This window comes from Caretta caretta, chromosome 3, assembly GCF_965140235.1.
Source record: "Caretta caretta isolate rCarCar2 chromosome 3, rCarCar1.hap1, whole genome shotgun sequence".
NCBI classification, from domain to species: Eukaryota; Metazoa; Chordata; order Testudines; family Cheloniidae; genus Caretta; species Caretta caretta.
Window position 1 is genome coordinate 9,976,706 of NC_134208.1, and position 22,653 is coordinate 9,999,358.

Genomic DNA, 22,653 nt, shown 5'->3' on the forward strand with positions numbered 1-22,653 from the left:
GGGCCCGGAAGCTTTAAGCTTCCACTGTAGGGGAGGCTGACCCCAAATTCACTGAGCAGACTGAGAAGGGCATTCCTAGCTGCATGCTCTCTTTACCCAATCCAAGTTCCCAGTACGACAAAGCCGTGGCCCATTACAGCACGGCACTGTTTTCCATCGCGGGGCAGACTTTGCAGTCCTAACTCAGGGGCGAGACAATGGGAGTTTTGCCTGAGTAAGGAGTGCAGGATCACAAATAATTTATAATAAACCAAAGATTAACTCTCCTTGCTCCTCCCATGCATACACAACAATGGCCTTCTCGAATGATGCTTAGAGCTGGTCAGAACATTAGAAACAGAGAAATCTGGGTGAGAAACAAACAAATTGTTATTTTCTGATCAGTACTACTAATAATATTCAGAATAATTAACTGGGTTCCTTCCAGGGTTTGAAAGCAATTTACCTCCGGTATAGCCCCATTGACTTCAATGGATCTGCAGCAGGGGTGAATCTGATTTGATGGACAAACCCTGAAGTCTGAAAGCTCAGTCAAAACTCCTATTAACTTCAGTGGGAGCTTTGCCTGAGAAAGACCCTGCTCTAGTCTCGGTGGGCATTTCATCGTTTTACTCCTTGAAAGTAAGTACCTTGAGAAGAAATGGACGTGAGCCATTTGGAGCATGCAGTGTGTTTGTTGGGTCTACTTTATTCTTTCCACTCTTTGCGTAAGGAAATATAGTTCTAAAAAAGCTATTGTCTAACAAAGTAAACGGTGATTGTTATTGTGCTGTGCTAGGCAGTCAAGAAACTTAAAGGCAAAAAAACAAAAAACAAAACAAAACAACCTTCTCCCCTCCTCCCCCCGCATATTTTCAGTAACAACGTACCAGCCTCCCAAACAAAATCATGGCTATTCCAAAGCAGCGTGAGCAAGTATTTCACTGTATTCAGATGGAAGCTGATGGCTGAACGATCTAGTGCATGTTAACCATGGCTGATGAGTACAACCTCCAAAAATTCAAGTATTCATTAGTAATCTGTTCAGTTTCTAAATGATTTCATTGACTTTTAGTTTCAAGTTTTCATAAAGAGAGAGAGAAAAAAATGAATCACCTGTTTTGTAAAAAAAAAAAAAAATATTGCAAACAGTGCTCGGAAGGTATTATTACATATGATCAAGAAAGCAAGGGTTCCATATTTAGATTACATGCAATAGCCTCAACTCCTTGTAGCTGGGGAGAGAAAAGACTTAAGCCAGCTTTCTGGATGCACATATGTACTGCATAATTCTGCTTCCCTTTAGCAAGTTGTAAAAAACCTTTGCACTTCCATTCCTGATTACACAAACTCAGTAATAATAATACTTTGCACTTCATAGCACCTTCCGTCGAAGTGCTTCACAAATGATTACTTAAGCCTCACAACACCCCTGTGAGGTAGGTAAGTATTATTATACCCATTTACAGACGGGTAAACTGTAGGCACAGAAAGGTTAAGTGACTTGCCCAAGGTCACACAACAAGTTTGTGGCAGAGCTGGGAATAACGCCCAAGAGTCCTGTCACCCCATCATTTGCTATAATTTTTAGACCGTGTTCCCTCTCCACCCTGGCCTTATAAAACCATCTAACAAACAAATCAATACATAACTCCAAATAACTCAGCATGTTATAACGTCCTGGGTTTGTCAAGACAGCTACCTTGCTGCATGTGTCCCAAAGGGATAGGAAAGTACTGTTTATACTCTCAGATCATTTTTGACAGCTTGCAAATGTTTTGAATATACAACAGGAAACAAACCTCCATATTATCTCAACAAAATTATTTGTTTTTATTACAGCTTCCAATTGGGTTATGTATTTTGAGGGCCAGATCACTTACTCAGATTAGTGCTTTTTGTGCATAAATTGTCAACCTCATCATATATGATGATCCAGTGGGAACATATGCAGCTATCTTTTTATTTAACATGACACCAAACGTCCCTAGCATTCAAGCTTTAAGTCATGAATGTTGGCTGAACACAGACAATATTTTGTTCTGTGCGATTGCTCCCGCCTTTCCCAATCAACTGTATAACAGAAAAAGTGTTACCATAGTTGTATCTCCAAGTTCAAACACAGAACAACAAAACAATTCTCAATGCGCTCATGGAAAAAGTGCAAGGATCGCTACCTGATGGTCTGGAAATGCATTCTGCACACAGTGAAAGGTTGCCCACGTTTATTTGGGATAGCTTCTAAACCTCCTAATTCACCCCTGGCTGAGACTCTCTGCACCAGAATACACCTGAGCTTCAAGGAGAACCCTCCCACATTACAGTCATAACCCCGGGCTACTACCCGCCCCAAGAAACGCCAGGGCCGTGGACAATTGTTGAAATAACGACATGCAATCTGCAACAGTAGAAAAAGTTGCAAGTGAGCTCACATCCCCTCTACCCTCTAACAGTACAGAAAACATCCAAAATCCACCACCTTCGTTTTTACATGCTCATCCTTCAGCAGATACATTTTTGTTGTGACCAAATTGGACAAGACTAGAGTCCAGCAGAAAACTAAGCAAACAAAAGACTAGGTGTCACAGAAAAGCTTGTCTCCACAATTTTCCACTGACCCCAGCAGCTTCCAAATTGCCTCCTGCAAAAGTGGCACGGCAAGCAGGCACTAGAAGGTTTCACAGATGTACAGTAGTAAGTTTTCCTTTTCAAAGCATATCTAGGCTTCAATTAAACCATGCCAGAAGAACCTTAGACCACATTTTCTGAAGGTGGTGGATCATGTTACAGGAGTGTTGGTGATGGTTGTTTTCTTGCCCGTCCCAGGCAAGGCTGGGAAACATGGATAAATTGTGAAGTGAATCTCATGCTTTAAATATATCATGAGCAAAGAGCAGGGGACTGTTCCTATTGAAGTCAGTGGCAACATTTTCCTCGTCGTTATGAGGATAAAGTTTATAACCTCTACCAAACAGAAGATGAAGCTTGAAGGTGGGCATTTTTGTGATATTGCACCTAGGCCACTTTTTAAACTACAAAACTGTTCACCGCTTTCGGCAGCGATAGAAACAATGAATGACTCGACATGGATAATTAGCCCCAATCAAATAAGCTATTACAAATATTTACCTTTAAATCAGGGGTTTTGCTAACATTGTCTATTGGCAATTATGTAATGCAGCTACACAGCTGCAATTTGGTTTGGGTATGTTTAGAATGAATCCAAATCTTGTGTGTGTGGCAAAGCATGACCCTGTCCTGGGCCAATGCCTTGTAATCCTTGTTTGCTGGGTTGGACTGTTCTGAACCATTTGCATCTTCAAGTTAGCTGCATGCAGATACTGGGCACACTAGAGATAGAGAGACATAAAAACACCATGGCTGTCAGCATCAATAGAACTGATGATCCCCAGCACTAAAGAACACAGGCTCGGAGCTAAAAGATGTTCCGTGAACTGAACCAGGGGAGGGAACAGATATAAACCTGACCAGAGCTGACTTATTTGATCCAGTAGAAAGAGACAGAGCATATACAAGTGTAACTCCACATGAGCGCGCCAGATCTATACAAACTCACTCATTCATTGCTCTGACTGCGCTTGTCTGGAGCCTTATAAACTTGAACCGATCTCTGAACTATAATGGATTCAACTTTGCTCTTTGCCGCATATTTTTAAAAAACTTTTTTCTGGATGGCCTGGGGCAGGAGGGGACAGTGCTAACTAGGTATAGCAAGGAGATGCAGGGGGATTAAAAACAAACCAAACCCAGCAATGAAGTGGACACCAAAAGCAAAGGCTACTTGTGAGAAGAGAAGCACTTTGGAGCAGAAAGTGAAGGTTGGTGGATTGTAGGGTGACCAGATGTCCCAATTTTATAGGGACAGTCCCGATATTTGGGGCTTTTTCTTATATAGGCTCCTATTACCCCCCACCCCCGTCCCGATTTTTCACACCTGCTATCTGGTCACCCTCTTGGATTGGCACCAGGTTCGGGATTAACTAAGGGATTCCGTTCTGTACTGTGCCACTGGCTTGGGGAAAGGAGCGGCAGGGGGAAGAGACTTACAGTAACAATATCAGACCTAACTCAGAGCAATCCACCGAACTAAGGCCCCCAGTCAGCAAGGTTCTTAAGCACGTGCCTGACTTCAGGAGCATCAGATAAGAGTATTCGCTTGCTTAACGTGAGGCCCTTGCTGAACCGGGGTCCAAGGAAGCAGGAGCGCCATTTCAAGGGCGGGGGGCAATTTTCAGAGGGGGTCTATCCCTCTGTGCCTGGCCGCTCATGGAGCTGGGTAGGGGGCACCATCCTATTCTTCAGGCTGGGGGACTTCCACTGGGTGCTTGAGCCCCAGCTGGTTGCTAGAGTCACTGGAGTTCGAGGAGGCAGTTCCTCAGACCCAGTGCCCCACCCACTGCTGCAACCAGCCAGGAACTCCCGTGTCTTCCTGCCAGGGGGGAGTCCAGTCTCATGCCCTGGGGGATGGGGGGAAGGCATGCAGGGGTCTTGCGTTCCAGAGGTGTAAGGGGGGTAAATGAGGTATGAAGCACGGGCAGAGAACTGCCCCCTGCCCCTGCCAGACCTGAACAGCACCTCCACAAGGAATTAATATGGTTTGTGCAGCCCTGGGGAGCCAAAGCCAATGTACAGAGTAAAGAATCAAAGTCTCAAAGGTCTCGGTCATTTGGACTTGGAACACGCTCCCAAGGGAGGCAGGCAGGGCACCATCACTGAACATTTTCAAGAGCTGGTTTGATAACTCATTAGAGCTTCATCCTTCATTCCTTCCTGGCTTGGGGAGTCACCAGGACTGAAATGGGGCTGCTTGCGCCGAGAGGAGTGGGAGGATTAGACCTTTTGGTTGAGATGATGAAGAGAAGCAGCCTTCCAAACTAGCCCATATGACGCGCATATTCTTTTCTGAACCGAGATCGATCTATCTATCTAACAGAAATGAGGATGGTACTCCTTGGAAAATTCACAGATAATACATGGGGACCTTACTGAGGTCTAGGGACAGGAGAGACGTCATCAGATGACTCGAGATATTGCCAGATACCGGGTGCTCCATAACTTGAGACTTAGTTGCAATGGAAATGATGGAAGCATTCCTCACGATTCTCCCCACTACCCCCTCCTTTGGGGCAGCGGACTAGGTGACAGAGAAGATCTTTCCCATCTCTAATAACTATGCCTGTGAAACTGGCTCAAACGGAGAAAAGAGCTGCATATTAAAGGGCTTTGAGAAGGAACTCCTTCACAAAGAAGATGTATAGAGTAAAGAATCACAGTCTATTAGAGTAAACTGCTCATAATAATGTTTATGGTAAGTATTTTGAGAAAAACTATTTGTATCTAGTAAAAAGATGAAATGGCTGGTCATGTTGCAGGACCAGAACTTATAATGGACAGTCCATGTGCCTCTCTAGTGTGCTCAGCCCTTATTATAATAGAGGAACTTGCAACAAGCAACCTGAAGGCGGATATAATTCGTTAAGTTCACTTCACAAATTACCTCATTGAGCAAGAGATGTCACACGGATTAGAGAAGAAATGTGATGAAAATGAAGTGATGCCACTGACAAGTAATATGGTTCTAGTCCACAAATAAGGAAGAAGGTAAATGAAATCTCGCCAGACAAAATAACTGACCGTTAATTAGGGTGGGGCACAGACAATACGAAGCCCACCCTTCGTGTGAAAATGTGACTATCAGACAGGTTGTAATCAGAGCCCAGAAACATTTAATTGAAATGGAGCTTCACTGACTGGGAATTACAGTACCAGTGACAATTTGGCTTTTTATAAACTTTGCCGTGTGTCTGTAGTTTGGCGTGAATAAGCCCTGCCCTCCTTAGAAGGGCCTGTGAAATATTTGAATGGTATTTAAAAAAAAATCCACTCAGAACACTGCAAAGCATTACTGATTGAAAAAAATGTTTCCATTCAGGTATATTCAGGCGAAGAAAGCATTCAGCTTTTTTAAACTATTATATAAAATTTGTACTAGTTTCTTTAAATACCTACTGTAATTAAAAAAAAGGATTCATCAAATAAAAAATCATAATCATAATTAAAAAATCTTTTCCCCATGTTGATTTTCTCTTCAGAAGAGTTCAACATGGGAATTTTGCACCCTAGACAGTTACAGTATTTCTGGAATAAAAAATTGCAATCACACAGAGAAAATTCTACAGTATTCACTTAAAAATATCTTTTGTTGTTGTTGTTGTTTCCCCCCACAAGTAGAGGGATGGTGGGATTGAAAAAATGCCCTGGAACAGGAATATTCTTTTAAAGGAGCAATACTCTTGAAACCAAAAATGGTATTACATATACACCGCCTGTGATTTAACTCGAAACAAAGAAACTTCAACACAGAAATAAAGAAATGTAAACCTTCACGCACCAAAAAGATTATCTGGAAACGTCTCAGATCTCTAGCAGATATCCTTCTAAAGCTTTGCCATCAATGGAGGTGGAAGTGTCTCCTTGCAGTGAGAACTCTTAAGCTAAACGGTGATGACCTTGCTACGCTCTCGATTTCCTGTGGTGTTATTTCTTGCCATGTACTTACAGCAGAAGGTGACATAAAACGTTTATCAGCGGTTCCCCGAATGCACCAAGTGAGTTGAACAATTCTCAGCTAAATCACAACAACAACATCAACAAAAATACAAAGCACCAAATCATCTTTAGAAAAGCGCCAGTTACAGGTTATTACTGTTTGAAGATTTTATCCTAATTTTCTTTTTTGTTTTCCTTTAAAAAAAAACAAAAAAACAAAACAAAGAATGCTTTACAATCACTTTAAGGCTCTCGCTGAATGAGACATAACAGGCCTTACATAATATTACAAATAATACATGTATGCCTTTTCACAGCCTTAAAATGATATAATAGGTCAAATTATTTTGCCAGTCACCGATCAAGTATTGTGCCTTTAAATTGACTCTCTTTTTGCTACTATGCTGAGTTTTATTATTACTGAAATAATTTATTAGATATATGTAAATCTACTTTAGTATTATATTTTTGGTGTATAATTTAAAGAATGCAGATTCGTTATTTTCCAAAAATCAAGATGGAAGGCCATTTTATGGGCTCACTCACATCAGTGTGAATTAGGAGTAAGTCCACTGAAATCAATGGAGTTACACTGTACAAAACTGTGATGAGTGAGATCAGGTATGGTATTACTATGTGAATTTGGTGCAAACTGAGTACAGCTGACCATCACATATGGCCCACTTACACTAGGGAAACAATTTTCTCAGGGGATTACATTTATAACATGGTTTGGTCTGGCCCGCATAGGTGGGACCAAGCTATGTTATCAACATGTTGCCAAATTGTGTTACAGCCCTGATCTTCTTTCAGCCATTTGAGATTCAAACTCTTTTCGGGCTTTTCTACTTTGCTTTCTCATCGTTAGACATTTTTCTTGTTCACCATAAGAGCAGCAATACCCTTTGTTGTTGTTCTTTTCTCGTTTCTTTTTTTTTTATCATCTTTTTTTTTTTAAGTTTTGTATTTAGGTTTTTTTTTTATTTTTCTTGGCATAAAATCACCCAAGAGTTTTGCATGAGAAAGGTGACAGTACTTAATGAAACTCAGCACCTAAGGGCATAAGGCAGTTGTAGGTTTGTTTGTTTGTTTGTTTTTATTTTTCAATCAGCACCAATCCCATATATAATGTTCTACACTTGGTGTAAGGTATAAAACTCTGATGTGGAGACGCCTCTTCTCCACCTGTGGATCATAGGTGTGGAAGTTGAAATACTGTTTCTTGTGTGTAAAAAACAAAAGAAAAGTTTTTCTTTTTGTTTTTACTTACAAAACATAGAGATTATCTTTTTTTTTATACATACAGCAGCCAGAAAGAAAGCTTATCTGAAGGTGTGTGTTTTGTTTCATGATCTGTGTTTACCATAAACAAAAATAAGATCCCCTCTTTTATTTTTTTTAAAGGGGCTTTAAAGTGAAGACTCATATTGTAGCAACTCATACAAGAGAGGTCCGTCTCTATACCTAATACCTACAGCTGTGGGGGTGACATACTGGAGAATGTTGATAGTTCTTCTTAACCGCCTGTCTACAAAATGGGCATCCCATGCAGGGTATCTCTTTCTTGGGATGTCAATCTTAATGAGAGGGCCTTCTGGGTAGTAGGCTCGCCCAGATGGAGTAGATGGCACCATTGCTCTCACCTGGAAAACTGGCAAGCAAGTGTCAGCTGTGAGTTCCTCCTGTTGCTCCGTGACCGCTCTGGTAGGCGTAGCCTCAGCCCCCCGGTACCCAGGGGTTTCGGGTGCCATGGGCTCAACATCAGGAGGCAAAGGAATGCCCCAGAGCAGCTCGGCGCAACAGGAGCTGGCAAAAATCTTAGCTCTTGGCCCCATGGGATGCAGCACACCATAATAGAAGAGCATCAAAGCTATCCCAGCAGCAAAGCTAAGAAAGACACAACACAGTGCTGGCACGGCATATGAGTCAGTAGTTGTAGGATCTCTGTAAAAATACCAAAGGAGCGTCAAGGCAGCATTCTCTGTCAAGACTACAGTGTAATATGCAAACATTCTATATCGAGTCCGACCTTCCTTGACATTAAACCAGCAGAAAATGTACACAATCCCTACCACCATGTTGAAGAGGATCTCCTCCCACTTAGACATGCAGAAGTCAGTCCCACCATGGATGATCCAGAAAGCCATGGCACACCAGTGGACCACTACAAAGATCCCAAAGTAGAGCTGGAAGATGGAAGCAAAGAGGGCAAAAGAGATAACTCTGGATGAGATGGTGAAGAGGCGCCAGAAGAGATGTATGAGGGCCCCTCTGTAGCTCATACTCTTCTTGTCATCCCTAGAGTCCCGAAGAAGCTTGTGATAGGAGGCTAGCACCCAAGCCAGGGACATCAGGGACGCCACAGAGGACACACCTGCCAGAAGACACAAATCCACAGAGTCAAACAATAGCATAGATAGAGAATGTCACTCACTCACTACTTTATTGTCACAGGGCAGGTATGGTAGCAAGTAATGTACAACACATTACAAAAATCTCGAGGAGTAGACAAATGCAGAAGTATCAATATCAGAACCATAAACAAACATTTATTCTTTATCTGACACCTGCACAGGTGTATTTTATATTAGTGATAAGCCTGATCCAGAACCCCCCAAAACTGAATTACCCCCAGACTTTCAGAGCTAACGAGGAAGGATTGGAATTTGAACGTGTATCTGCATTTCAAACAAATCGTCTCCATCCTTATAATGATCTATACCACACTCCCAGATCCAAAACCTTTCGGACATTTGAAATCCAGATCTGGATCCAAATTTTGTAGCATGGACCCATCTCTGCCCCAAATTGTTAAGGTAGCCATCAGCTGTGTCTGCTATATTGTATCAGAGGGGTAGCCGTGTTATTCTGGATCTGTAAAAGCGGCAAAGAGTCCTGTGGCACCTTACAGACTAACAGACGTATTGGAGTTCACTACATGCATCCGACGAAGTGGGTATTCACCCACGAAAGCTTATGCTCCAATACGTCTGTTAGTCTATAAGGTGCCACAGGACTCTTTGCTGCTATATTATACTGTCATATAGTTACAGCAAAACGTTTAATACAAGGCAGGACTGTTATGCCTTAAACACGGGGTGAGCAAATTTTGGGACAGAGAGGGTGACCAGTTTCCAAGTAACTGTGGGTATGTCTACACTGGGGTTGGGAGGAAGAATTTTCAGCTCGCGCTAACTTTGATTGAGCTAGTGCGCTAAAAACGGAAGCATAAGCCATGGTGGTGCAAGCATCGGCATGGGCTAGCCGCTCCAAGTATGATCCCATCTGAGCCCCTAGGTACATACACGTGCGGCTAGCCCCCTTCTGCTGCTCAAGCCGCTGTGGCTACAGCAGTGTTTTCAGTGCAGTGGCTCGATCAGAGCTGGCGTGGGTATGTCTGAGATTAAATTGACATCTTTCAGCTCTGGCATGCAGATCCATACCCAGTGTGCATAGGGTTTAAAATCCCAAATAGACGCCCTCTTGTGCGACTTCACGAGCAGCGAAAACGTGCAGCTGATCAGTTTTGTCCTCAGCCTGTGATCCCATGGAGTTAGTGAACCCCAGGATCACGGCGGGTTACCGAGCCAGGGTCGGGGCCTGTTCTCTCAAGGTGCGCGTGCTCCTAACTCTGAGTGAACCCAGCGGGAGTTGAGAGCGTGCTGCACCTCAGAGGGCAGCGCTGGTCTTACATTGGCACACTGCGTGTTGCTGAATGCTTGCTGGGAGGCACGGGCAACCCTCCACACCCAGTGGCTTTATTGAGGGTGGAAGGCCATCAGCACGTTGCAGGATTTACCTGGTTTGTGGGAAGACAAGCCCCGAATAGAGCTTGTGAAAGATTTGTCATCACCACCCGCCTCTTGCTGCGGGCACCAACCTTTGTCCCAAATCTGCCCTTGGTAGCATGTTCTGCATAACACAACTCAGGCCCTAGTGCTCTAAGCACCCGGTGGGTCTCAAATAGCACCTACTTCCTTTAACACCTTGCTTCTCCCAGATCCCCTCTGGCCACTCCTCACTGACCACTCTTCCAGCTGCCACAGAACATCCCCTTTTCTGTGCCCCTTCTGAGTCGATATGCTCCTAGGGGTATAGAAAGGGATATAGAAAAATTCCCCAAGCCCAGGTTTACGGATCTCCAAAAAGAAGAGGGAAGACGCAAGATGTTCCTCATAGGCCTAATCCCGACCATTAAAGACAATATTTATTTTGTTAATTTATTTGGATTGATAAAATAACACCCACCCAATGCACTGGGTGCCCTAGATGTATTTTATTAATACAATATTAAACAGACCCACCAGTTATCCCAGGACCAACCTGAACAACCCAGTGATAACATACAGAAAACCAAGATTAATCGATCTCATCCACCCACAAAATCGCCACCAAAGTCCTGTGCTCCCACTACCCCGTCATCACCCCTTTATGAGCAAAGGTAAAAGGTGGACCAAGCAACGTGTTGTGAAGACAGACTCAGACAGGCTCATTGATTTCAGTGGAAGGGGCAGGAGCAGGGTCTGTGTTTTCCAAAATAAAATACAAGCTGAATTAAACAAAACAACACAACCCAAAACTTTCAGGGATTTCTTTATAGAAGTCCCCCCCCCCCCAACCTCCTCTCCTCCAACGCCAACAGGAGACAAAAAAGGCACCATCCATTTCCTCTTCCCCCTTAAAAAAATCCAGTGAAATTATGCAATAACTACTCCAGGATCAGTTCTAATATTTGTAAAGCTTAAGTTCCCTGGTGTTTTTTCATGGTCTACGTGAAAGTTGATTATTTTATATAGATCTTGCCAAGGACGACGTTACATCAAGAAAAGCACATTTTGGCGGAGAACAAACGGAGGCAATGCCAGCAAAAGTCTGTATAAACCACATTGCGATGCCAGGGTCAAATGCATGTATGCCAATGAAAACCACTGGGTAACATCAGGACTGTGTTAACATGATATAACTGCCGGAGCTGTATATGGAAATCGTATCATCCTTAAAAGATGGTGGCAAAACATTGTGCAAATTTAGGGAGAGCGGAGCATGTTACTTATACGCTGAGGAGGGTCAAATAACTTGCTAACGAGAGGAAACGGCAAACAAAGGCAATTAAACGTGGATTCAGAGACATTATAGAGCTGGCTGAACAACTGGAAAATGCACCAGCCCTTGTGTTTGCAGACTCCATCTCCCTGCTGGATTTGGCTGTGTCTGTGCCCAGTGGCAGGAAATGGGAAACAGTCCTAGCAGAACTCACGCTCTGCAGCATGTCTCTACTCCCCTTCAGTGGCTGTTTCACTCCTGGGGCTGGATTGGTATGTTATGGAGTAAACATGCTTTCTCCCTTTCCCTTTAGGGTGAGCAGGTGTCTGGGTTTTGACTCGAAAGTCTGGTCAAAAAGAGGACCTGACTGTGTCCGGTCAGATCTACTGACCGGATGCCCAAAGTCTGGTTACTGCAGGCAGGGAGGCGCTGAGTCATCACCCGCACCAGCCCCTACTCAGCCAGGGCCACCTCCTACCTGCATCAGGTGGCTGCAGCTCCCAGCCCTGGCTCTGCAGGAGAGCCTCTCCCGACCCAGGCAGGGAGGGGGAGAGAGGGGAAAAGCAGTGAGCGACAGAGGGAGGGGGAAAGAGGAGCAAATGGGGGGCGGGTCCTCAGGGGCAGGGGCGGAGCTGGGGAGGTTCAGGCACTCTTGCTGGAGTGTCCGGTTTTTAAATATTACAAAGTTGGCAACCCTCTCTCTCCCCGCCACGTGCCCTATCCCCAGACTTCTTCCATGTCTGCTTGTCTCTCACTGGGGCTGGAGGATTGTTGAATGGGTCTCCACTTCCTCACTCCCTTGGCCACTTCTCTCACTGGGGCCAGGAGGAGTGGGTGTGGGGGGGAATGGGGTTCAATGAATCTCCTCTCCACCTCTGTCCCAGTGTGGCCTCTCTCACTGCTGCTGCTAGGGTCAGAATTCTTCTCCTCTTGAGGGCTGCCTGGCCTCTTCCCTTTGAGGCTCTGTTTGCCCAGTGCCTTATCCTTTAGTGGGGTTAGTTCTTCTGCCCCGTCACGAATATGGAGACCCACAGAGGGAGAGGCTCATGCAGAGAGTGAGCAGGCCCAGAAAGGAGTAGACCTCCCACCCTCGCTGCAGCCCTGCATGCTGCCAGACACAGTGAGAGCTGGGAGGGAACCTGGCTCTTGGAGTCACGCAAATGGGTGCAAATTCCACGGTCTTTGAAAAGAAAAAAGGAAAGGTGAAATCCTGGCTCCACTGAAGTCATTGAGAGTTCAGCCATTGACTTCAATTGAGCCAGGATTTCACTGCACATTTCCAGCCCTCATAGTTACAGAGAAAAGCTTGAAAATGTGACTCAAGTGCTCTGAAAAGCTTAAAAAAAATCTGCCAATAAATAAAAAGACCCCAAAATAATAATAATACCTGCTTCTTATATAGCACATTTCAATCAGTAGATCTCAAACTGCTTTACAAAGGCAGTATCATTACACCAATGGGGAAACAGAGGCACACAGCAGCACAGTGACTTGCCCAATATCACCCAGTGGGATACTGACCGAGCTAGGCCTTGAACAAAGGTCTCCTGAATCTCAGTCCAGTGCTCTAACCGCTAGGCCATTCATAATTTGTAAACCTAGCTTGTGATTTTTGCAGTGCTGACTCAAGATTTTTGAATGCTTGAGGTTGGCAATACAGTGCGATTCATTGTGCTGTTCTGACCTTTCTCATTACAGTATTTGGTATCGGCCGTTCATTATTCTCCTGTTTAAAAATGCCAAGTCAGAAACAGTGTCATGTGAATTAAGGGATTGCTACTTTGGCCTTGTCAACACTAGAAAGTTGTACTGCTTTACTTATATCTGTATAAAGTGGTACAACACCCCCCTCCCCCCTCCACTGTGGAGGTAGTTATACTGGAATAAAAGTGTGTATGCCAGTTTAATTTATTCCCCATACAGGAAGGGAAATAAATATACCAATATAAGCTACCTGCCAGTAAAACTGCACCCACATTGGGGGTTGTAATGGTGTAACTATTTTGGTAAAAAATTCACTCCTAACCAAAACTGTTATACCTGTAAATCTTCCATGGGTAAACCAGACCTTTGTCTAGAAGCTACTTGTGTTGAGTGCCCGGTTGCCTGAGTCACATGGTATTATTTCTGCAGCCTGATTGGATGAGTACATTTTTCAAACAGAACAACAAATAATGAATCAGACATTTTCAGCACAACTGTTTGGATAAATAATCATTTGTGTTAAAATCTGTGAAAATGACAGGATTCCTATCCACATTCACATAGTCCGAGTATTCTCCAAATACTCATGAGCTATGCATAATAGGACTCTGGGAATCAATGAAACAGAGTCCATTGATTTAAATCATTCATTGCCTATGGCATCATTTCTAGTTCTCTCTGAGATTTACCTGAGATTTGCCTGAGTAAGGACCCCAGGATGGGCCCCGTGTGAATAAGGTGTTTAGCACCATTCAGCTCACTCTTGTGTAATTTCTTAAATGGAAAACTGAGCGTTATCTTAGATGTGTGGATCTTTTTGAAAACCAGTTTTAAACAGCTTTTTAAACAGGTTCCCATTTTGCAGTGACGTTATACGTGACCCCGGCTCCTTGTCTAGTAAGTTGGGGGTTCAAACGCCATCACGAAGCTTGGGTTCAGACCATTGCTCCCAATGCAGATGAATCCCAGTGGGGTGCTGTTGTTAAGAGGGACCCAGGAGTAGATAAAGGCAGCAGGAGCTTTGGGATCTGGGCCTCACAGGCAGAGACGGTGGAATGCGCTTAGTGAGAAATGTTGAGGAGTGCCGGCTGTGGGGGTATGAGGTAGAAGGAGACGTTTGTGTCGGGAAGCTTGATGTTTTGTTTTGTCATCCTGTGGAGCCCCCAGTTTTAGTGGACACAAGCCCCATTTCTCTGAATCAATGCCCAGAGTCTCTTGTCCGTGTGTCTCTTTTGAGTATATGTCAGCCTCTTAGTGAAGGGCTGGGAAGAAGAAACACCTCCCAAAAAACATGTTATTCCTTAGTTGTCCACTACTGGGTTTCTTGTCTACTGGACACTTAAGGAGAAAGGACACCAGCCTGCTTGGACCACAGCTATGGCAATTCCTATAGCCCTTATAAAATGGAAGTTGAAGATTCAATACCACTTTCTGAGTGTTACGTGAGATCATACCTTGATTTCTGCAATGCTACCTACACTGCTATCCCAGAATCCTCTCCTCAGTCACTTCACTCAGTCTCAAACTATGTGGCACATCTAAATCTTCCTTTGCATGGCTTTTCACATCCCTTCTCAGACTTTCTTTAGCTGACTAGTCATGTCTCCCTTCTATTTTCTTTCCCTCATTGACTTTCTATCTATTTTTCCTGACAATTTATAACTGGTCCTCCCTACAGTTCTTCTCTTATCGCTCCCAGATCCTGCTTCCACTTAGCTATCACAGATATCTCTATTGTAACTAGAGTGAAAAGCCAGGGTTACTTGCTGGTTACTGCTGACAAACACTGATAATTTTACATAGTAATATGTGTTTGTAGTGAATATAAATCAGAAGTTAGGAATTGTAGAAAACTGATAAGGGAAGCCAAGGAAAAACCTGTTGCCAGCAGAGTTAAAGGCAATAAGGAGTCCTTTAAATATATTAGGAACAGAAAGAATTCTGACATTGGTACTGGCCCATTACTAGATATAAATGGTAGAATTATTTTTCATAATGCAGAACAGCAGAAGTGTTTAATAAATATTTCTGTTCTGTATTTGGGGGAAAAAAACAGAGCAAATTGTCTCATCACATGGTGATAACACTTTCCATTCCACTAATAACTCCGGAGGATTTAAACAGAAGCTGCTAGACTTATACATTGTTAAATCAGCAAGTCCAGATAGCTTGCATCCAACAGCTTTAAAAGAGCTGCTGGAGGAGCTTGCTGGATGGCTAGTGTGATTTTCAATAAGTCTTGGAGCACTGGGGAAGTTGCAGAAGACTGGAAGAAAGCTAATGTGCCAATTTTTAAAAAGGGTAAATAGGATGACCCTGGTAATTATAGGTCTGCCAGCCTGACAACGATCCCAGGCAAGATAACAGAGTGGCTGATATGGGACTTGATTAAAAAAGAATTACAAGAGGGTAATGTAATTAATGCACATCAGCATGGGTTTATGGAAACTAGATTCTGTCAAACTCACTTGATAGCTTTTTTTTGATGAAATTACAAGTTTGGTTGATAAAGGTGACTGGGCTGCCATAATATACTTAGATTTCTGTAAGGCGGTTGACTTGGTACCACATGACATTTTGATTAAAAAACTAGAACAGTATAAAATTAACATGGCACACATTAAATGGATGGAAAACTGGCTAGTTGATAGGTCTCAAAATGTAACTGTAAATGGGGAATCATCACTGAGAGGATATGTATCCAGTCTTCTCAGTGGTGGCAGATGACAGAACAAGGAGCAACGGTCTCAAGTTGCAGTGGGGGAGGTCTAGGTTGGATATTAGGAAAAACTATTTCACTAGGAGGGTGGTGAAGCACTGGAATGGGTTACCTTGGGAGGCGGTGGAATCTCCATCGTTAGAGGTTTTTAAGGCCCGGCTTGACAAAGCCCTGGTTGGGATGATTTAGTTGGGGTTGGTCTTCCTTTGAGCAGGGGATTGGTCTATGACCTTCTGAGGTCTCGTCCAACTCTAATCTTCTATGATGCTATGATCTTGCAGGGATCAGTTATTCACCCTATGCTATTTAACACTGTTATCAATGACCTGTTCTGCGGAAAAGGACCTAGGGGTGACAGTGGACGAGAAGCTGGATATGAGTCAGCAGTGTGCCCTTGTTGCCAAGAAGGCAAATGGCATTTTGGGATGTATAAGTAGGGGCATAGCGAGAAGATCGAGGGACGTGATCGTCCCCCTCTATTCGACATTGGTGAGGCCTCATCTGGAGTACTGTGTCCAGTTTTGGGCCCCACACTACAAGAAGGATGTGGATAAATTGGAAAGAGTCCAGCGAAGGGCAACAAAAATGATTAGGGGTCTGGAACACATGACTTATGAGGAGAGGCTGAGGGAACTGGGATTGTTTAGTCTGCGGAAGAGAAGAATGAGGGGGGATTTGATAGCTGCTTTCAACTACCTGAGAGGTGGTTCCAGAGAGGATGGTTCTAGACTATTCTCAGTGGTGGAAGAGGACAGGACAAGGAGTAATGGTCTCAAGTTGCAGTGGGGGAGGTTTAGGTTGGATATTAGGAAAAACTTTTTCACTAGGAGGGTGGTGAAACACTGGAATCCGTTGCCTAGGGAGGTGGTGGAATCTCCTTCCTTAGAAGTTTTTAAGGTCAGGCTTGACAAAGCCCTGGCTGGGATGATTTAATTGGGGATGGGTCCTGCTTTTGAGCAGGGGGTTGGACTAGATGACCTCCTGAGGTCCCTTCCAACCCTGATATTCTATGATTCTATTACCTGGAAGAAAACAAAACCATCACTGCTAAAGTTTGCAGATGATACAAAAACTGGGGGGAGTGGTAAATAATGAAGAGAAGAGAACACTGATTTAGAGCAATCTGGATTGCTTGGTAAACTGGGTGCAAGCAAACTATATGCATTTTAATATGGACAAATGTAAATGTATATATCTAGGAACAAAGAATGCAGGCCAAACTTCTAGAATGTGGGACTCTATCCTGGGAAGCAGCGACACTGAAAAAGATTTGTGGGCCATGGTGGATAATCTGCTCAACATCAGCTCCCAGTGTAACCCTCTGGCCAAAGAACTAATGTGATCCTGGGATGCATAAACAAGGGAATCTCAAATAGAAGTAGAGAGGTTATTTTATCTCTATATTTGGCACTGGTGCAAACACTGCTGGAATCCTGTGTCCAGTTCTGGTGCCCACAGTTCAAGAGGGGTGTTAAATTGGAAAAGGTTCAGAGAAGAGCCATGAGAATGATTAAAGGATTAGAAAACATGTCATATAGTCATAGACTCACAGAGCTCAATCTGTTTAGTTTAACAACGAGAAGGTTAAGGGGTGACTTGATCACAGGCTATAAGTATTTACACAGGGAACAAATATTTAATAATCAGCTCCTCAATCTAGCAGAGAAAGGTATAACACAGTCCAATGCTTAGAAGTTGAAGCTAGACAAATTCAGACTGGAAATAAGGTGTATATTTTTAACACTGAGGATAATTAGCCATTGGAACAATTTACCAAGGGTTGTGGTGGATTCTGCCTCACATGCAATTTTTAAACCAAGGTTGGATGTTTTTCTAAAAGATATGTTCTAGGAATTATTCTGGGGAAGTTTTATGGCCTATGCTATAAAGGAGGTCAGACTAGACAATCACAATGCATGGTGGCCACTAGAACTTCATACAGTATACTGGTTTTTAACTCTTCCTCTGAAGGTTAGTTAAGCCAACTTTCTTGGGTGAAATTCTCAAAAGCTTTCAGTGTTGACCTATCTCTGTTCCCTCTGAAGTCAATGACTTCAGCCAATGACTTCATTGACATTGAAGTCAATGGCTTCAGTGGGAGCACTTAGTTCAAGAGTGAGCACTTTTGAAAACACCACCTCTAGCGTCTCACAGGTCAATCTGGTGAGTTGATGGATACCCCTGTGAGACACTGAACACCTTCAGCTGCTGCGCAGCATCTCATGAGCCGCACTGAGTAACTTACAAGAGGGGTTCAGCATCTCTCAGCATTAAGCTCCTATCTGTATAAATCTAGTTATTTATATTGCCCCATTCACCGTAGTATCTGAGCACCTCCTTTGTGAGGTATTCCCCTTCTACAGACAGGGGCACGAAGAGATGAAGGGATTTGCCCAAGTCACTCAGAAAGTCTGTGCCTTAGCAGGGAATAGCTGTCGCTCTAGACAGATCATACACCTACGTTACACCTACCCTCTTGGATCAGTGCATGCCGACTTTTTAACCATAATTCTGGATTTTTAGAGCTGATAGATTTAACAGCCTGAAATGGAAGCTCTCACAGGCAAATACAAGCATCACAGGTATTAATAAACAACAATAATGAGGTAAACAATCAAGAAAGGAAAATACAGTCTACCAGGAAAACTTCCAGGGAGATCTGTCAGATTGTGGAATGGACTCCCCTAGCAAAGGGGTAGAAGCCCCATTGCTTGGTACATTCAAAACCGGATTGGACAAAAACACCATAACATGTTCTATAGGGAACGGCCCAGTACTGGGTAAGGAAGGAATGAGTGAAATTCACCTCAGTACAGCAGAGTAGCACAAGGCCAAGACACCACTTAAGTCCCATTTTAGCCCCCAGAGGCCCTCTGCACTAGGGTGAATTTCTCTTTGAATGACCTCCTTGGCTTTCATTCTCCAATTTCAATGAATGACCAAGGATGGGAGGAGACATAATAGGAATCTAACTAAGCCCCATGGACTGGTGGAATTTGCTCCTGAAAAAATCAACATTCGCAGGTGAGGCCCAAACCAATTTATTTTTCTTAAACAAAAAAGAGAAAGGCCAAATCACCATGCAAAACAAAAACAACATGTTTGAAAAGCGTTTCAGACTACATTTGGTCTGCATGGCATGCACTAAGCAATTACATTTAACTTTACCACTGCTCTAACCCAAGTGAGTTATTCAATTACTGATTAAAAGCTAACAATATTTGTAGTTGGTCCCAGTGCTCTGCCTTGGTCTGCTGAAGAAATGTAGGAAAGGTTCTTTGAAAAGGATACGTACAGAGTTTCATAAATAATCTAACAACTTGGTTATTTTCTGTAAAGAATTTTAATGTACTTACCGTATCATATTCCCTAAATACTTACTGTGGTGTCTGTCCCTTTAAAACTGAAAAAGATGCCTATCAAGTGGATGCTCTATTTCCTTTTTTCACATTAATTCTCTTGAAGACTGTTCTAAAAAAATGGGAAGATACAAAACATTCTCTCAGGTGAACTGGACACCACAGTAAGTATTCAGAATGCGACATGACCCGCTCCATCAAGTACCGCACGATGGGATTGCCTGCTTTGCCATAAAGTGCTATTTTTGGGTTACAAGACATCAACTCTCCAGAAGTCCAGCCTTCTTTGCCATGAACCCTGTCCTCACTTTTTTCCCCAGGTAACACATTCATCCATGGAAGTCCTAAAGCTTATTTGAAACCTGGAACAGCAACAGATTTTTCTTTTTATCCATAGAGAGAGGAAATTTATATATATATTTATATATATATTTGGGGCCTGATTCTGATTTCATAATATCATGACCGGAGGGTTACTCTACTGATTTTGGTGCAGTTATTCCCCATTTGCACCAGTATAAGGGCAATCAGGACTAGGCCTGTTGTCTGTCATTTGACCTGGAATGATTTTTTTTATTTGCACATTTTCCTTTTTTCTGTTAGGAAGACTGCTTTCCTCCTGCTGCTTTCCTCCTCCATCTCTGAGTTCTGTTCACTTCTGACATGAAAGAATGCACTTCATAAACAATAAAGAAGTAATTGTAAGTACTGTGCCCTTTCATCGGGTTCTCAAAACGTGTTAAACTGACAATAATTAAGGCAGCATCGCAATACCCCTCTGCAGCAACTACGTAGCATGATAGCTCTGATACCGATGTCTCTGAGGGTCAGTCCTGCCAGGTGCTGACTACATCAGTATGTTGAGTGACCTCACCTCGCGTATGAACTCAATACCTTCGAGGAATGCTCATCTCCTTGCAAGATTAAGCCCTAAGTGACTTACTCATGACCACATAGTGAGGCAGAGCAAGGAGTCCTGGGCTTCTACTTCTGTGTTCCAACCACTCTTATATTAAGTGTTGCATCTTTGAAAGCACTTAGTATTGACCTAACTCTGCTGTCACTGCATTCAAGGGGCGTGGGGGTGGGGGGTTATGCTGCTAGGACACTGAAATATGTACAGCCACATCTTCAGAGCAGAAAGGAGTCCAAATTGGAACCTGAAATCCGCCCTCCTCCCTGAACCTACTCATAAATATAGTTTAGGTTCAGAGTTGGATACAAAACCCCAAAGAGGCCTATTTTCCTCATTTGATTCAGATTTGGCCCCAAATGGCAGAAATGTCATGAGAACAGCAGATCTGGTGAGATTTCCACTATTCAGGACAGGAAATATCAGCTGATCTTATGAGATTTCTGTCATTTGGGGAACAATAGCTCATCAGAACTAGTCACCAATGTGTGGCATTTGTCAAGCCTGATCCTAACATTAGTCTAGACCTGGATCTAAACATGGCCTCCTGGACCATGACTACTAAAGAATAAGAGATTCCTGGCTGTGACTTCCACACATCTATCTCTCCTTTATGTAATACAGACACTTGTAGGTCAGCTCTGGGGTTCAAACTTGTGAGTAAAAGTTGCAGCATGGTAAGCACAATCCCAAGACAGCAAAAGGTGGGCCATGTGTGTGAAGTGTCAGTTCTGAGCCTATTGCTAGGGTGGTTCTCTAGACAGAGACCGGCGGAATTGGCAGCATCAAAGGAGATGGTGTTAGGTACAGCAGTTGAAGTCCTAGCTCCACTGAAGTCAATGGCAAAACTCCCATTGACTTCAGTAGGGAGAGGACTTTAGCCAGCAAATGTAGCCAGCCAGCTAGGGGTTCACCTGAGAGGTGCTGAGACCACCATGCACATTCCTACCAGTAAGCAGAGGTCAAAAGGAGGTCCTACACCTGAGAGTGAGATCTAGGGCACATTCAGAACAACTAGGAAGCCAAATCCCGTCTTTGTGTCAGGCACCAATATGTTAATGGTCAGTCCAATAACACCAAAAATATCAGCACCACACCTGCAGGGTTGGTGTAAATAGGGATGGGCTAGCACTGCAGAATTCAGGTCTGGTTCTGAACTTTTCCAAAATTGGATAGGACTTGGGGTAGGAACCCCATCACCTCTACACCATCAGGCCAAGGGAATCACATTCTTTGACCTGAATTCCCAGTGTCACCTCCCAATTTGTACATAGAGTCAGGAACCAGCAGCAGAGGGAAGTGGGTCATGCTGGCATACCAAAGTATGTGTGTCTGTGTCTGGGAACCCGGCAAGAGTGTAGATGGAATGACTCTCACGGACCCTAAAGTTCTAGCATAACCCTTACCTCCCAGCAGGCAGAAATCGTCTCTCCCCCCTGGCACCACAGCCAACAATCTGCCCCAGGCAAGTTAACCAGTTCCTATGTAACATGCACCAGGGAATCAGCTAGTTTCCTAAGGATTAAAGTCATGAGCACCATGCCAACTTTCGGGATGCGATACCAGCAAAAGAGATAAAAACTGTCTGCTAATTACAGAAATGACATCTGCAAGGAACAACCTGTTATACAGGAATTTTCAGAAATTGCAGTGTGATTTAAATGAGAGATGGGCCAAAGAGGTGGAGTTCAGATCAGGTTTAGGATAGGATTTGGATTCAGGATTGAAGCAGATTAGGGTTTAGCTGTGGCTTCGACTTCAGCAGGGCCAAGGTCTCACAAGCTCTTCTTGTGAGATTCCTGAGCTCCTTTGAATTTAACATATAGCACCACGATCGGTTCCTTGGAAAGGCACAGATAGCTTAGGTAGGACACTGTAGGTAGATAAGTAGTTTGAATCTGGAAAATAGAATGTTTCTGGGTTTGGATCCAAACCAGAACCAATAGGGGTAGTTCAGATACAGGGATTTGAATCCAAACACCTGACTCCCACTCGGACATTAGAAAAGGCTCAGATCTAAGGTTCCACTTTTGGTCCAGCTTTACTTTAAATAGATTATTAATACAAGACTAATTATATGCAACTGTGCTATGAATCTCCATCCAACTCCCTGAAAGCATCAGAAAGGAAGTAGAAAATACTTATTTAAGCCCTATGGTCTTTGTAAGCAGGGTGTTGAGCACGGAGGGACTCCCCCATTCCCATTTCTTTTCCACTCCCATGTGAAGGGCAGCTGAACAGACCTTTTCTAAGGAACCAGTCAAGGCTGCTCTGATCCTCAGCCATGGAATGGGGGTATTATTCATGGGCAACACAAGGACATTCCCACCCTGAACCCATAGGTTTAACATGTTGCTTCAGAGTGC

The 22,653-nt window shown here is 43.5% G+C and overlaps 1 protein-coding gene across 1 annotated transcript in view; it reads right to left on the minus strand.

Moving 5' to 3' along the window:
* Nucleotides 1-668: 668 nt before the first annotated feature.
* XKR6 (XK related 6) overlaps nucleotides 669-22,653 on the minus strand; it is a 293,812-nt gene continuing 271,827 nt past the window's right edge. The window contains exon 3 of the mRNA XM_048845787.2: nucleotides 669-8,923. Within this exon, the coding sequence (XP_048701744.2) occupies nucleotides 7,959-8,923 (965 nt within the window). The 3' untranslated portion in view covers nucleotides 669-7,958. The remainder of the gene's footprint in view (nucleotides 8,924-22,653) is intronic.